This window comes from Gobio gobio, assembly GCF_949357685.1.
Source record: "Gobio gobio genome assembly, chromosome: 18".
Classification (NCBI taxonomy): Eukaryota; Metazoa; Chordata; class Actinopteri; order Cypriniformes; family Gobionidae; genus Gobio; species Gobio gobio.
This window is the reverse complement of record NC_137111.1, coordinates 41,935,751-41,953,047: the sequence shown is the minus strand read 5'-3', so window position 1 is coordinate 41,953,047 and position 17,297 is coordinate 41,935,751. Positions and strand designations below refer to the sequence as shown.

The following is a 17,297-nucleotide window of genomic DNA, read 5'->3' as shown; positions in this document are numbered from 1 at the left end:
TCATTTTTTTATACTGTATGAACTGAATATTCTCTCCTCTTACACTAACCCTACCCATCACACACAACTTTCTGCATTTTTACATTTTCAAAACTCATTCTGTATGATTTATTGTTTCCCCATGGGGTCTGTGTGCATTCAGATCGACGTCTCCACCGGGATAGAAAAACATGAACACACAGACTTTAATTAAAAAGAATGCAGAGTATTGGCCCCACGGTTTAATGTCTGGAAGCGTGTGTAAAATGAATTCTGCTCCTGTAGAGGGACTCCTCTCTTCAGCAGTCTGAGTGTTTTCCACAGCTACACTAAACATGCTATTATACACCCCCAACATCATATCCGTATTGTGGTAACCTGCTGACAACTGACTCATAATCAGCTATTTAGTGCTGTTTTCATGTAGACAAACTCATTAAGATCAGATGTGAGGGATGTAGAAAGTAATTAGCAGCATTTCCTCATTGTTTGGTTTCTCGTTGTCGATTAAAGCTGAATGAATGTCTTGTTCAGCCGTGTAATGAACACAAGAGGGCAGCAGCAGCTCATCATCAGAACAAAGATCATGGCTTTACAGAAAGAAATAGTTTTTCAATAGTGTGTGAAACAGAATGTATTATGCAAAAGTACACGTTTCAATAAGAATGACAATTCAGTGCTTGGTGTCCAGTTTATCTTGGAAGATTATTTATTTGCATTTTTAATCAATTTTGTCCAAAATGATTTGAAAATTACTTAGAGATGATCTCTCTTCAGTCGTGTGAAGAAGAAGAATGAAACCTGCAACCTGTCAGCAAAAAGGAAGATTATGCATTGGAATTAAAAGGTGTGGTTCACCCAAAAATAGAAATTCTGTCATTAATTAGTCGCCCTCATGTCGTTCCAAACCTCATTGGTTCTTGAGGAAGCTCAAACGTGCTGCGTAACACGAGAATGAACCTCATTGGTTCTTGAGGAAGCTCAAACGTGCTGCGTAACACGAGAATGAACCTCATTGGTTCTTGAGGAAGCTCAAACGTGCTGCGTAACACGAGAATGAACCTCATTGGTTCTTGAGGAAGCTCAAACGTGCTGCGTAACACGAGAATGAACCTCATTGGTTCTTGAGGAAGCTCAAACGTGTTGCGTAACATGAGAATGAACCTCATTGGTTATTGCACATCAAGTCAACATGCTTGAGCTTCCGTTTACCACAACTGATGTGTGAGTTGGTGAATGTTTATATTTGAATAAAAGCCTAAATTCCATCTGTTCATCATATAAAGCGATCGTGTCTCTCCAATGTAGGGACAAAGATTTCATAAAAATCTCAGATCTCATCAAAAAGTTTGACATGGGGGTGAGTAATTAATGACAGAATTTTAATTTTTGGGTGAAATATAACCAAGTAAAAAAAGGTAAACATTTGAAATGCGTCGGTGTTCTGGAAAGTAAATTAGCAAAGACATTAATTGGTCAGTTGTGGACTGAAGATGTTTATTTGGTGTACATTGAAAATTGAAAATTAGCAAACAAAACCTGATGACCTAGAACAAAGTTAAATATGAGTCCAGGTAATCTGGCTGATCTAATTTCAGTTTTCTAAAAAAGGGAAATCTTGCTCTGCAGACGTAAACACGTTACAACAAATGAAGACCTCAAACATCATTCTGTAGTGTAGGAAAAACAATTCAAAAAGTGTTTCAAATATGTTAAGAAAGAAAAAAGACACTACATATTGTAAATACTTGGGCAGTAAAAAGTAGATACACAGCATTTTGTGTTAAAATAAGAATATCTGACAAAATATATTTTGTTTACAAAACTTCGATACGTGAGACTACACTTAAAGCATCTGTTAAATGGTGCGTTTATATATTATCATACATGTCCATATTGCACGAGAATCGTCGGAAAACTTGGTCCTCCCCTTGGCACAGACAGAGGAGTTGTAAGTAAATCTGGTCTGTCTCGACAGGGAGTAGAAGCAAAAGATTCAATAGAAATCATACAAGCATCTTAGAGTACATGTAAAAATGAATAACATAATACTTGGTTTTGATCTCTCTCTCTCTCTCTCTCTCTCTCTCTCTCTCTCTCTCTCTCTCTCTCATTTTGTTCCATCCATCCTTCTCCGTCTCCAGCACTGTGCTTTTTCCTTGTCATTTTACTGGTCCCTTGACTCATACAACAGTTTGGCAGCCTAGACAAGCAGAAAACATAATATTAATAGAGGAGTCCTGAAGTTCAGAAAACAAAGTATCATAGTAATGACTATGGCTGGGTGAAATTGTGGTCAAGGTTGTGAATCAGGTTTCACAAATACAACAAAAAAAAAGGTGTGCACATCCCACGCACCCTAAATGGGGTTGCGTTTCGAATGTTAGGTCTTCATCAGGCACAGGCTTTGTGTCTGATGAAGACCTGACGGTTGAAACATTGCGCTTTCAATAAAAAGCTTGTTATTTTCAGTGTGTGGACATCACGTTTCTTTTCCCCATTATTATTAGGTTTCACAGCGGAGTTAAAATATATTATTAAAGGTGCCCTAGAATGGAAAACTGTATTTACCTTGGCAGAGTTGAATAATAAGAGCTCTGTACATGGAACTAACATACCATGAACCTCACACACCATTGTTTCCTCTTTCATATGTAAATATTGTGCTTGAAAAAGACCACTGAAAAACAGGTGAATCCCAACATAACACAGACTGTTACGTAACAGTCGGGATCATTAATATGTACGCCTCCCCAAATTTGCATATATCCTACCAGCCCATGTTCAAGGCCAGGTAGTTTTAATGTGGACCTGCACGGCTGAATCATCAGAACTTCTACAGGTGTGTGTGTGTGTGTGTGTGTGTGTGTGTGTGTGTCAAAGTTGTTAGTTTGCTCTGACTAGTGCCAATTTCGTTAACAAAAACATGACAAAAATGTTCATTGACAACCTTTTTTTTCCATGACTAAGACAAGATGAGATGACCCAAAAGAGGCGGGACGTGGGTGGAGCTGAGGTGACGCGATGACTAACAGACAGCAGATAAACGGCTATCCACCTGTCACTCAAAGTGGCCAGGCCATTAATTATGCAAGACTTTAAAGCTTTATATAATGTAAATGAATGAGTTAGAACAAAATTCACCCCCCTCACAGTTGTCATGAAGGGCAAAATTAGCCGTATAGACCAAAACCACAATTTGTACCAGGCTGTAAACATGTGTTTTTCTGCTGTAAAGTTGGCCATTTTAACATAGGGCTCAATGAGATTCTGCTCCCTTCTGGAGCCTGTGCAATCTGGCAACCATACGCACGTGAGCTCCCTCTCGCGCGTGCAAATTATCTGAAAACACCAATAAACAATAAGCTGCATTTCAGCAATCTCCATTTGAGATTTTCTGCTTAAAGTGTCATTCAGTCGGTCTGTGTTCTGTCACGACTCACGAGCCGCTTTTGCTGTTTGCGATTGTGTTGAATAACTGCTACTGAAATGAGCCAATCAGAGCAGAGCTCAACATTATTATTCATGACCCTTCCAAATAAGGCAAAAACAAACCATTTCATTCTTGGGACAAATCCTAGGGTTTTAAATGGACATATAAAACTGTATCTGGAGTATTTTTGCCCTTACCAAAGCCACATACCTTCTATATAGATATCAGAGAACAATTAAAAATATTGTATCAATGCATTCTAGGGCACCTTTAAAACATAGGTTTTCAAATAGAATATACATAAGGCTTGCCTTATGTAATTTTCAGGATATATTCTTAATGATTTTGCTAGTAGTTTGAATAAAACTATTGATTTTCATGCTGCAAAGAGGGCCGACGGCCAACTGCATGCTGCAAAGTTTCGGAAGTGACGTCTAAATATAAATGCTGGATTCACTCGACTGCACGAAACAGAAATATCCTCCTGAGACCTAGAGGTTTTGCCTCTGTAGAGGACATTGTATTTTAGTGAATTTCTCTGACAACATACACAGTTTTAAGTCTGGATATTCTTATGAAATATGTGATTCTTATGAAAATATTCCTTTTTATTACTCCAATTATTACACATCGTTTTTACATTACATATTGTCCCAAAAACACATTACTATGCAAATTAGATATAGTGCATAGATGCATTGCATAGAATGGGAATGGCATTTAAGGCCATTTTTTTCATTTACTATTCTGTTAGGCCAGTATCTTTCATAACATGGTTGAAAATCATCTTTATACAAAGTTTGGATTAAAAAAAAACCTTGAAGCATCAAAATTGATTGGTGAATGGATAAAAAAATCCCATTGTCTTTGCATATTCATGTCTTTTACATTTTCTCAATTAATAGATTCTGGTGTCCTCTACAGAGCAGAGGATATAGCATATAACATAGGATTTTTTTTAACCCAAAAATATCCATTTGTTTTTTATGCTCCAAACATATTTCTGGTTCTCAGGAAGATGACATGTTAAAATACTAGCAATGCATTAAAGCAATCTAAAGGCAGACTAATAGTTTAATAGACAAACATTTGTAGCAAAATATTTTTGAAATTCCAATTATTGGTATAACTGGAACTTGTAAATAATCCAAAATTTCTCACTGTATGGTGGAGCCTTTGCTTAACCTCCATCTACACTTTACTAGAGCACCCTCAGTAGTGATGTGAGTTCATGTGACATTTGAATCGAGGCGTCTGAGCTTGCGTCGAGAATAAATGAGCGTGCCAGATGAAGCCCCGATTCGAGGCTTGTGTTGTTAACGAAGAAAACACGTGACCAATGACAAACGACGAGGCCTCAGTTTGTGTGGAATACGTCATCGGTTCAATGAGTGTCGCTTCGGGTTCGAAACTTCCGCCACCTTGTGGTTCTTGTGGCGTTTCAGCGAAGTGTCAGGAGTAGTAGAAATGTGAGTGTCAGAGTCAGAGAGTTGTTTTGTTCAAGAAGAGGAATCGTCTAAACACATGTCAAAAAATTCTGTAAAAATCAATAATAATCCTTTCTTCACCCACCCCAAACTGTTTTGCTGCAGTTTGCTCCACTATATCCTCAGACCCATAGGCTCTACACTGCACTAAAAATGCACAATAAATTGTGCACACTGCACAAAAAAAACAGTAACATTTCTTAACTTTTCCAACCCCAGACCGCTCTGTTTCAGTAAGCTTTATTACGTTCCCTCCAGCATAAGCACTGCACTCAACACACATCACTTTTGTTGTTCATACTGTCACTATCCAAACAATTAATGAATAATGAATTAACAGTGTGTCTGACAGTTGTCTTTGTGCAAGTAAAGTCAGACGATGCATATTTGATTTTATACCCAGGCGATGGACAAATGTCTGCTCAGGTCATCGGCTCAGGATTAATGGATTTGTCTGCTATATATTTGCACAGTAGTTAGCTGTCACTAGTGAGCAATGATGATTGAAGCTTCGGGTAATGAACCTTTTGGCGAAGCAATGGGCTGCGAGGTCTCAGTGGGTTCAGGAAGCCTCATTTTGCCATCACAAACCCTCAGTGATTTGATTCTGTAACCGGGTCTGGCGTGGAATATTTAGTAGTGAGGAAATTTCATGAAAGGACACGGCACCACGCTTGAATTCACTGAGCTCCATTCTTTCACAAATGTTTGTAGAAGCGTCTGCATGCTTAGGTGCTTGATTTTAGAAACCTGTGGCAATGGAAGTGATTGGAACACCTGAATTCAATGATTTGGAGGGGTGTCCCAATACTTTTGGCAATATAGTGTATATACAGTGGTGGCCAAAATGATTAGCAACACTTGGCATCTGGGAGTCGTCTTATTGGGCCTGTATTTATTTTCCAAGAGGACAATGACCCAAAACATTTTTCTAACTATTGCCGGAACTACCTGCGACGGAAGGTATCTGCTTGAACATTGAAAATGGTGGACTGGCCCGCTACAAGGCCGGACCTCAACGCCATCGAGCACATTTGGGGCAAGTTGGAAAATAAACTGGACAGATCTATTGTACATTCAAAGGAAAGCCTTTGGCTTCAGTTGCAGAAGGCATGGGATAACATTAGTGTTGAAGTTCTCAGAGGAAATATGTTGACACTCTGCCAGAGAGATGTGCTGCTGTAACTGCTGCAAAAGGTGGACATGCCAAATATTACAGGTAAAAGTGGATAAAAACAGTATGACTCACTTCATCTGATATTTGATGGTCAGAGCAACCATAGTTCATGAACATTTTGAAATGAAATCATGTTTTGGAGGCAAAAAAGGTCCATATTTTTAGATCTTTCAGGTGTTCTAATCATTTTGGTCACCACAGTATTTTGGTCACCACACAGTATCACCACAGTATTTATTTTTTTTATTTTTTTTCACAGTGTACGCTTTCACTCACACCTACTTTGTGCATGGCAACAAGCCAGGCAGACGCAACGCGCTTGTCATCAGCAGTGTCCATCTGGAGATCCTGAAGGTTCTGAGATCCTGGTGGCTTGTACTGAAGCGTCATGCCATTGGCACGGAGAGAACCCCCTAAAAACAGGTCAAAGGTCAGTGGTGGGATGCGACAACAATTCTTTGTCAAGGCAACTTTCAGAGTTTGCCATGACAAATGTTCCTTTTGTAGTTAATCGTTGTACTTTGTACATGCACAAATTAGATTTGTGACTCGCATAGTACGACAGACCATCACACCATCACAAAAAGCATGCACATGTAGCCTTTCAAGCCTTGCTTTGACATTGGGGTCACAGGAAATGAGTGCATGCAAGGTTACTTATATCATATGATGGTAACAACAAGGAAAACGAAATAAATGGCACACGTTTTTAGACAAGGGAAAATAAAATAGACAGCAAGGAGAGAGATAGAGGGACGCTGACCTTCAGATATTTGACTGTCCAGCAAGCTCGTGTACGAGCATATATCTTTCTCTTAATGCAGAGGAGAACAAGGACATTAAAGAAAAGAAGAGAACGTTAAAAGGAAAGAAATATAAACAAACAGAAAAAGATTTAGGTATGCATCACACTGTAAGTAGACGTATAAAAATTGGCCCCAACAAGTATTTGGACATGCAAGTCACGCTTTAAATGTCTAAATGTTTTTGCATTGGTTACAAAATATCACAACAAGTGGCATTTATGTTTGAACTTACAGTGAACCAACTTTATACATCCATTAAAAATGGCCTTGGAACTCAAGTCACTGATTGCAAAAAAATGCCTAAAGTTGGTCCAAAGAAAAGCTTGAGCAGAATTAGTTTGCACGAGTTTTTATACTTTATATCTAATGCAATGACATTTTTAAGTGTGGTTTAAGTGTCCAACATTACTTGGGGCTCCTGTATAGTGTGTACATGTCTGTTTTATAGAGTGGTTAAGTTCACTCAGTACTACAGTGCAATGTTAATATCCATCAGCATTCAGTTAAAGCAGAAATCAATCTGGCATTCATGTAGTCATGTGACTATTTGAAGCTTCAGGTGGCATAATATCTGAAGCGTTCAAAGAAATGTATATATTGGATATCAATGTAAATCACGTGCCTGTCTAACATACTGTGTGAAGTAACAGAATAAATCTCAGCTCATAATCATATCCCTTTATATCTATATGCAAGAATTCATATTTAAAAACAAACCCCAGGATAAGATTAATGCTGAATCCTCAAATTATTTTGAAACATAATGGAGGTAATACAAATCTTTATTGATTTGAATTACAGGAAATGATGTGCATCTGGGATCAATCCGGAAAAGACTTTCATAATGGATTATATTAAGTAATTTATGACAATGTGATACTAAGACTTTGGTAATGATGCTCCATTAGAAGTGGGCTTTGTGAGTTTCAGACACAGCACTCTGCATACTAATAAAAAATTGGTCACAATGGCCAACCTGTTGTCAAACGATAACCCACTATTGAGGATAACTAGGACGTTTACCTTGGCTTATTGGGTAACACTTTATTTTACAGTGTCCTTATTACATATGTTACATGTACTTACCATAGTAATAACAGTAAATTATGCAACTAACCCTCAACCAAACCCTACTCTTACCCTAACCCTATAAGTACATGTTGATTAATTTTACTCAGTACATAAATATATAATTACACGGTTACAAGTTAAGGTGTCATAAAGACATTTTAATGTTATAAAAGATTTCTATTTCAATGAAATTCTGTTCTTTTAAATGCTCTATTCATCAAAAAATCCTGGAAAAAATGTATCACGCTTTCCACAAAAATATTAATGGTGCAGGAAGCAATTTCTGAGAAATGCTGTTGAAAACTTAAATAAACACCAAAAGAAACAATTTTGTGAATATATATATATATATATAAAGTGTTTGTAACATAGTCCTGACTGTGTAAATAGGAGAAAAAAAACGAATAGGATCGGACCAATCCACGGAGCAGCACAACACACCTGTAGCCAATCAGCAGTAGGGGGCGTGTCCGCTCATGATGGGGGAGGAGAGAGAGAGAGAGCAAGCGGGACATTTGTAGAAAGACTGTAGAAAGGAGAGATTGCTGATATATTACCAAAGAGGAAATGGTCAGAGAGATATAATTGGGAAAAGAAAGGTTATGATCAGGCAAGAGCTTTAGGACCCGTGTTAATATTGGAGAAGCTTTCCAGCGTTGGAGAGACGTTAGAGAGCAGGAAGACCTGAAAACAGACGCTGAGGTTGCGTTGTTTCTGCTTGATACTTGAGTAACATTAATTTTGCTATGTTTCACAGAACCAAGATGAGCTGTTGTTGATTCATCCATACTTGTGCGAGCTGACTGATGCGCCAGCTGTTAGTGGTTGCCTGCGTTGCATTCATAGTTTTCAATCACGTGACTGTTGCAGAGCCCTCAAGGGCAAAACAGCCATCGAACTGCAGCACAAGCATGTCAATCTCAAAAACAAAAATATGTGAAGATGAAGCAAGTTGTTTTCTAAAACCCTGTAAAGTCAAAATTAAACATGTGTTCTGAATTTGTCACACCACAGACAAATGTGTTAACCACCCAGCCAAATTTCACCACCCAGTAAATAAAATAGCTTATCAAAATCTTAAAAATAAGCAGCATTTTCTGCTCTCAAACGCTAGGGGCGTGTCCGCTGTCGGCGCTGAAACCACGCCCACTCGCGGGAAAACTGCAGTAAGCACACAAGACAATGCTCACGTACAACTCACAACGGCACCAGATGTCGGCGGGGCGGGAGGATGAAGGCCCGGGTGGGAGATAATCGGTTCGGCCCAATTCTGCAGCGGATTATCAGTGAATCCCAGTTGTCTCCGATGAAAGTTTGTAAAACTATCCGGTGTAAAATCACTGCAGAGGCAGGTGTTAGTTAGCCTGGTCCTACCAGACATTTAATTTGTACAGAGAGTCTGGTCACTCTCCATTGACAAGCGTTAACTTCCTTGAAGGTGGGTACTCTGTTGAAGTTTAAAACTATTGGATCTGCCATAACCAATTGCTAACATCAGTCATCTCAAACTAGCGCACGACATCAACGTCATCGTTCTCAGCCACTCCCTCTGTTCGCTGATTGGACCGGTTAAAATTTGACCGGAGAAAACCAGAGAATATACCGCAATCCCAGACGGAGTACTGAAGGAAAATGAAAATTGACCGGAAGTACGTAGGAGGGCGGAGCCAGGCTAGGTGTTGGTGGCGATCCTCAAAATTAATCAACCTCTTCTTGATATCATCGTTTTTGTTTTGTAAGCTGTTTTGTAAGTTGTAGGCTGTAGCAACTAACGGTACTGACAGTAACTCGTGATCGAGGGGGCGAAACTGATATAAATGTGCTCTAGTTATGAAAGGGTTAGGGGAGGAGCCAGGCTTAGTGGCTCCAGTGCGTCATCAACAGTTATGATAGTGTTGGGGGAGGTATATATATATATTAGCCCCACCCAAAAAATCCTGAACACAGCAACTGTGAAAAACTGTTTAACGGTCTAACTTTACAATTCAGCATTACACAGTTCACAGTCTTTGTAATGTGTTTCAGCAATACATTTATAATGTGTTTAGAAACTAATCTCAGAATTGCCTTTACAGGGACTTTAACGTGAAAAACACTTAGGGTGGGTTGCACCAATAAGGATTAAATTAAGCAAAGTTTAATGCTAATCAAGGATTTATTGATCTGGGTTTTATTTTAAATCGAGTTGTGTTACAGCACTTAATTTTAAACACACATTTACAGATCAGGGATTACAATTCTAACCTGTGATTAAAACCTTCATCTACTTTTAATTTTCTCTGCCATGATGGATTTGCCAATTAAACAGCCACAACATTAATATTCCATTTCTTTTTTACCACCAGAAACTCTCTCTCTGACAACAGTAGCTCTTGCCAATAAATGAAATAAACTTGTAAAATGTCTTTATAAACTACTACGTGGTAAGAATTAAAGGGCTGATCAAGCAGCATAGGCGGAGGGCGAACAACACCAGGCTAAGGAGATGCTTAATCCTGATTGGTGCAACGCTTAAAGTGCCTTAATGTACTAAAAGAGTGATACTACAAGTTCAGTTTATACCTTTTTGATGATGCATACTACATATAGGTCAAAATAGCCCAGAATATGAACGCAACGCATTTTCTTTAGGATGGTTTTCGATGGAAGAAACGCTTAACAAGAAACCTCATGTTGCATTTATATTCTGTGTTCATCTGCTTGCCTGCACAAAGAATGGGGTGTTTGTTTGGGTGTCAATTTCAGATATCAGTGTTTCTCAGAAATTGCTTACTGCACCTTTAAGCAGCACAACTGTTTTCAACATTGATAATAAGAAATGTTTCTGGAGCAGATCAGCATATTAGAATGATTTCTGAAGGATCGTGTGACACTGAAGACTGGAGTAATGATGCTGGAAATCCAGCTTTGCATCACAGGAATAAATGACACTTTTTTTAAATATTCAAAAAGAAAACATTTATTATAAATTGTAATAGAATTTGTAATGATGAGTAAAATTGAGTAATGATGCTGGAAATTCAGCTTTGCTTTGCAACACAATAAAATACATAAATATATTCAACTATAAAACAGTTATTTTAAATTATAATAACATTTCATAATATTACAATATTTGACTGTATTTTTAATCACATTAATGCAGCCTTGGTGAGCATGGTTATTAGTTTAGAAACATTTTTAACTTTTTTTAAACAGTAGTACATTACATCTAAAGGGATGTAATGTAATGTAACTTTTCAGAGAGGGTTTTAGCATCCTCAATGCTAGCAAAGTTTACCTAGTGTCCAAAGAATAGTCTCAAAAACCAATAATTGTTTATATTGCTTTGACAAGTTTCTCCACAAAGCCTCACCTCCCGGAGTCGACCCCTCAGTCAACACCTGCATACTGGAAATGCGAGATAGCTCCACTTCAAAATGACTGTCACCGTCTAGGAAGAGATACCTGTGAGCAAAAAAAGAGAGGCTTTAAGATATGCTACATCACATGATACAAGTCCATTTGTAGGTGCCTACACGCACACCTGTGATTATTGGACAGACGGCAGACCATGGTCTCTGATTTCTCTGAGGAACCCACTTTGACCACGAAAGTTCCTCCTGCAATGCAGGAAAAAGACTGTAAGGTTGTGGGTGTAAATACTTATTGGTGTATTTGACAACATTTTCCACATAAATAAAAGATCTCATTAGTGTTTACAGCACCAAATTCCAAGTAGCCATTTTCTTTAGTCACACTGCAACAATAAGATTCAAAACAGACTGTTAGACTTGCATTATGAGACAGAAGAGCAAATACTCTGAAATCAATCATCCAGATGAAAATGCACACTACATTACCATTCAAACGTTTGGGGAATTTTGGAAGTATCTTATGTTCACCAAGAATGCATTTATTTGATTAAAAAATACAGTAAAAACTTTAATATTGTGAAATAATATTACAATTGAAAATAGCCGTTTCTATTTGAATTCATTTTTTAAATGTAATTTATTCCTGTGATCAAAGCTGAATTTTCAGCATCATTACTCCAGTCTTCAGTGTCACATGATCCTTCAGAAATCATTCTAATAGGCTGATTTGCTGCTCAAAAAACATTTCTAATCATTATCAGCGTTGAAAACATATTTTTGTGGAAACTGTGATACTTTTTTTCAGGAAGAATAAAACATTGAAAACGTCTTTACTGTTAATTTTGATCAATTTATTGCATCCCTGCTGAATAAAAGTATTTATTACTTTATTTTCAAAAGAAAATTCTTACTGACCCCAAACTTTTGAATAAGTGCTATTAAAGGAACACTCCACTTTTTTTGAAAATAGGCTCATTTTCCAACTCCCCTATAGTTTAACAGTTTTCGCATCCATTCAGCCGATCTCCGGGTCTGGCGGTAGCACTTTTAGCATAGCTTAACATAGATCATTGAATCTGATTAGACGGTTAATATCTCGCTTAAAAATGACCAAAGATTTTGATATCTTCCTATTTAAAACTTGACTCTTCTGTAGTTACATCGTGTACTAAGACCCGACAGAAAATGAAAAGTTGCGATCTCATATCTGCGTAATAATCAAGGAAATTTGTGCCGTACCATGGGTGCAGCAGGTGCAATGATATTACGCAGCTCCTGAAAATAGTCCCCAGCACGCTCCCTGTGCAAACAGGTTGTCACGTTGGTTATGTTGACGGAAGTTAGCTTATTTTCAGGATCTGTGTAATATCATTGCGCCGCTGCACCCATGGTACGGCAGCAAAGTTCCTTGATTATTACGCAGGAATGAGAGTATAGTTCCTAACCATATCGGCCTAGAAAATAACAACTTTTCATTTTCCGTCAGTACACAATTTAACTACAGAAGGGTCAAATTTTAAATAGGAACAATATCGAAACTCTTTGGTCATTTTTAAGCGAGATGCTAACGGTCTAATCAGATTCAATGTTTTATGCTAAGCTATGCTAAAAGTGCTACCGCCAGACCAAGGGATTGGCTGAATGGATTCGAAAACGGTAAAACTCAAATGTTTAACTCTTGGGGAGTTTGAAAATGAGCCCATTTTCAAAAAAAGTGGAGAGTTCCTTTAAGGAAACATTTTGAAAATAACCGATATTAAAATTCTTGTTGATACTGATAAGCTGATTATTTTCAGGGTGAATACATCAAAATACCTAAAAAAGAAATCTATTGTTTTACATGCTTCAAGTCAACTTGGGTATGACAATATTATAATATACAGTATGAAACTACATTACCATTTTGAAATGTGCTAAATTTCAAGTCAAGTCACCTTAGTTTATATAGTGCTTTATACAATACATATTGTTTTAAAGCAGCTTTATAGAGATAACAGGAACGATTCAATAATGCAAACAGAATTAAATTCTGCTGTAAAGGAGCTCAAAAAGACTATAGTAAGCAGTCAATATTCAGTTGAAATCAGTTCAGTGTTGAGTCATTTCGGTTCAATAACTGTATGAAGTACATAAATTATGAAAAGACTTCAATTCAGCTATAAAGCAGCTCTGCTGAAAACAGTGATGTCCTCATCCAACGGAGTCAGTGCAGTCAAATCAGTAATATTACTGAATATTAATATTTAACAGTGCTGCTTTTAGTGTGGCTTAGATGAATGCAAAGTTGATTTAAATATTAAAATAGGGCAAGTGAGCATGCAAAATTACATATTCAAAATGGGCCAAGCCTGTTAAAGCTGATAATCAATATCCAGTACTGATATATAGTGCATCCCTAGTTGTGATCACAGAACTGTGTATTTTCCCTGATTCCATCAGAACAGCCTTTGCCAAACACACACTCATGCAAACACAGAGTGGCTAAATTCTGTTTCCAGCAGCAGTGAAGTCGAGTCTCAGGTAAAGGATTACTCATTAAGTCAGTGTACACTGAAGTAAGCTGCAGGAGTTACGCAACACACATTCGCTCTGCATGGCCTATACTAAGCAACATCATAAACTTTGAAAAGTAAGTCTGCAAAAGCAAAATTGGGTGTAAGCGTGTCAGTGGTCAGCTAAAAGCATTTGAGTGCGTGTTTGTTCACCCACCGGCAGTGAGCACTTTAAGCTGTTTGTCGTAAAACTCCACCTCTTTCTGTGAAATGAGGCTGCACTCCGCACACTGCCTCACCGGATCCACAAAACACATCCTGGGCAGAGCCACTTTCTGACTGCAGCATTTATCACAGAAACACCGCCCGCAGCGCCGGCAGTGATGCTGACATACAAAGAGGAAACACTTATTGCTTTAAATGCATTGCAATTCCATCAAACACACAATAGCTACAAAATAGTAAAACAAAATAGCATTGCCAAATTAACAAATATACACTGTCGTTCAAAAGTTTGGATCGGTTTGTGTTTTTTTTAAAAGAAGTCTCTTATGCTCACCACCAAGGCTGCATTTATTTGATTAAAAAAATAAATCAAACAGTAATATTGTGAAATATTATAATAATTTAAAATAAATGTTTTCTATTTGAATAGATTTTAAAATGTAATAAGTAATATGACGGATGGTAAAGCTGAATTTCCAGTCTTTAGTGACACATGATCCTTCAGAAATCATTATAATATGTGATTTGCTGCTCAAGAAACATTTCTGATTATTATATATATCAATGTTGAAAACAGTTGTGTTTTCCAGGATTTTTTGATGAATAGAAAGTTAAAAAGAACAGCATTTATCTAAAATAGAAAGCTTTTCCCTGGTGAAAAAAACTATCCTTTATTGTATTTCAAATATATTTCCTTTTCAACGGTACATTGCATATATACTAACAAAATGTTACATTACTTAAATATATAAAAACTATATTACCATCATGCTTTTACCTATTTTCACAATACAATTTTTAACACACTTTAAAATAATTGTAATTTAGTATATTTTTCGGGAAAAAAAAATATATATATATTTTAGAAAAATATACTTAAAATTAAGGTTCTGTTCTTTTGAACTTTTTTATTCATCAAAGAATCCTGAAAAAAATGTGTACACAACCATTTTCAACATTGATGATAATAATTAACGTTTCTTGAGCAGCAAATCAGCATATTAGAATGATTTCTGAAGGATCATGTGACACTGAAGACTAGAGTAATGATGCTGAAAATTCAGCTTTGACAGGAAATAATAAATTACATTAATTATTAATATTAATAAGTTAATAAATAAATTACATTTTAAAATATACTCAATTCGAAAACTGCTATTTTAAATTGCAATAATATTATTTCACAATATTACAGTTTCTTTCTTTTTTTTATCAAATAACTGCAGTCTTGGTGATGATAAGAGACCACCAGATTATTCATTAAAACAATACAGATCCCAAACTTTTGAACAGCAGTGTACATGCACACAAACTATGTGTAAGTGTTATGACCAAAATCATGTTACTAAATCATGGTAATTGTATACAATTGTAACAGTATATTACAATGTAGTTATTAGTTTTAATTTCATACAATTTATTGGATGTGAACAAAAAGATAAAAAAACTATTTTTTTTATTTATATAGTATAGAATTTTAAGCCCTAACAGTACACTATCACAACCACAAAGACACACTAAAAGAACAATCAGTAAAAAGAAGAGGGAAGCAAAAAAGAAGAAAAAAGGAAACAGGAAGGAAAACATGCAATGGCACATTATTGCAAAACTTAAAACAAAGACACTTAGGAACACACTGAAAAGAAGACACTCATAAAGGAAAGTTCACACATACACAGCCATGAAGCAAAAAAGCGTCTGGGAGTCAAATGATGTGATTTTTGCAAACAAAAATGTGGTTGAGAAAAGTTTAACTTCATGTAAACTCCACGCAATGTGTACATCCACATACAGTAATATATATGATAATATACATGATACAATCCTATGATATATATGATAATCCTTGCTGGTGGAACAATCTCCCCACCTCCATCCGGAATGCAGAATCGCTGACAACATTCAAAAGACAGCTGAAAACTCATCTCTTCCGTGAGCACTTAACCTCATTTTCCTCGATTCCCTCCCTACTCTAAGCAATGTCCAAAACTTAATATATCAGACACTTTTTTTTTGTGTGTGATTTTTTTCAGTTGTAAGTTGCTTTGGATAAAAGCGTCTGCTATATGAATAAATGTAAATGATACAAATAAATAATGCAGTCTTAGTGAATTTGATTTATGCATTGATAATCAATCATCTTCATCCTATTTTTCCTGGCAATATATAAATTTTTTTCATTACTGTTACTCCCTCGTAACAGAATCTGCAATTGTTGCACATTTTACCAGTCTACTACTATTTGGCCTACTATTTATACATTTACTGCACAGTCTGAGTAGCTGAACATTCAACTGCAAGTTGTATTTTGTGATAAATATTTGTGATCAGATTTTGAAAGGTTATGGACAGTTATGCATATGCAGACTACTAATATCATTATACAGATGTAAGAATGCCAACTAGAAGCAACAATACAGCGACTTTCAGCGACAAAATCATTGTCCTGTGTGTGCGAAGCTGCGAACATCCATAACTCCTGACACAAGAGGAGTCCTTGCTTACCTTCCTGGTGATGAAGTCAAACTTAGCGTCACACTGCATACATCTGGGGCACTAAGAGAGGGTAAGGATGAAACATGAAAACACATTTATAGGGAAGAACAGGCACCAAGAGTCAATGGCATTTCATTGGAAATGTGTGGCAGAACACCCTAGAGACTTCAGCTGAATTTAGTTCTCCAATCTGGCCATAGCAGCAATACAATCAAGGCCAAAACCTTTAAAGGGATAGTTCACCCAAAAATGAAAATTCTGTCCTCATTTACTCTCCCTCAAGTTGTCCCAAACCTGTGTGGGTTTCTTTGTTCTGCAGAAGATATTGTGAAGAATGTTTGTAACAAATCAGATAGAGCAACCATTGACTACCATAGTATTTTTTCCCCACTGGTAGTCAATGGTTGCTCTATTTGCTTGGTTACAAACATTCTTCAAAATATATTATTTTGTGTTCAGCAGAACAATAAGACTCATACAGGTTTGGAACAACTTGAGGCAGAGTAAATGATGACAGAATTTTCATTTTTGGGTGAACTATCCCTTTAAGGCAAAATACACTGGGCTTTTTTGGTAATGTCATCTGACAGCGGCCAGATTGAGCCAGAAACTGTTTGAGTAAAATAAAACAGTTCAGGTCTGACCTGACCACAGTGACTTAATACATACTCTTAATAATAAAGCCCTAAATATTGTGAGTTCAGCTGTATAATTTGTATAGTTTGGATAATATCTACTCCTCCCAAAATCAAATCCTTTTTACTCATTAGTTCAC

The 17,297-nt window shown here is 36.8% G+C and overlaps 1 protein-coding gene across 2 annotated transcripts in view; it reads right to left on the bottom strand.

The window, feature by feature from the left end:
• Positions 1-665: 665 nt before the first annotated feature.
• Positions 666-17,297, bottom strand: part of zfyve21 (zinc finger, FYVE domain containing 21) — a 17,335-nt gene continuing 703 nt past the window's right edge. The window contains exons 2-8 of one of the 2 annotated variants that reach the window (XM_079842501.1): positions 16,532-16,582; positions 14,019-14,187; positions 11,480-11,555; positions 11,309-11,400; positions 6,840-6,890; positions 6,359-6,489; positions 666-2,182 (exon numbers count right to left, since the gene is read on the bottom strand). In XM_079842501.1, the coding sequence (XP_079698627.1) occupies positions 2,147-2,182; positions 6,359-6,489; positions 6,840-6,890; positions 11,309-11,400; positions 11,480-11,555; positions 14,019-14,187; positions 16,532-16,582 (606 nt within the window). In that variant the 3' untranslated portion in view covers positions 666-2,146. The remainder of the gene's footprint in view (positions 2,183-6,358; positions 6,490-6,839; positions 6,891-11,308; positions 11,401-11,479; positions 11,556-14,018; positions 14,188-16,531; positions 16,583-17,297) is intronic. The other variant, XM_079842502.1, reaches the window with a different exon arrangement.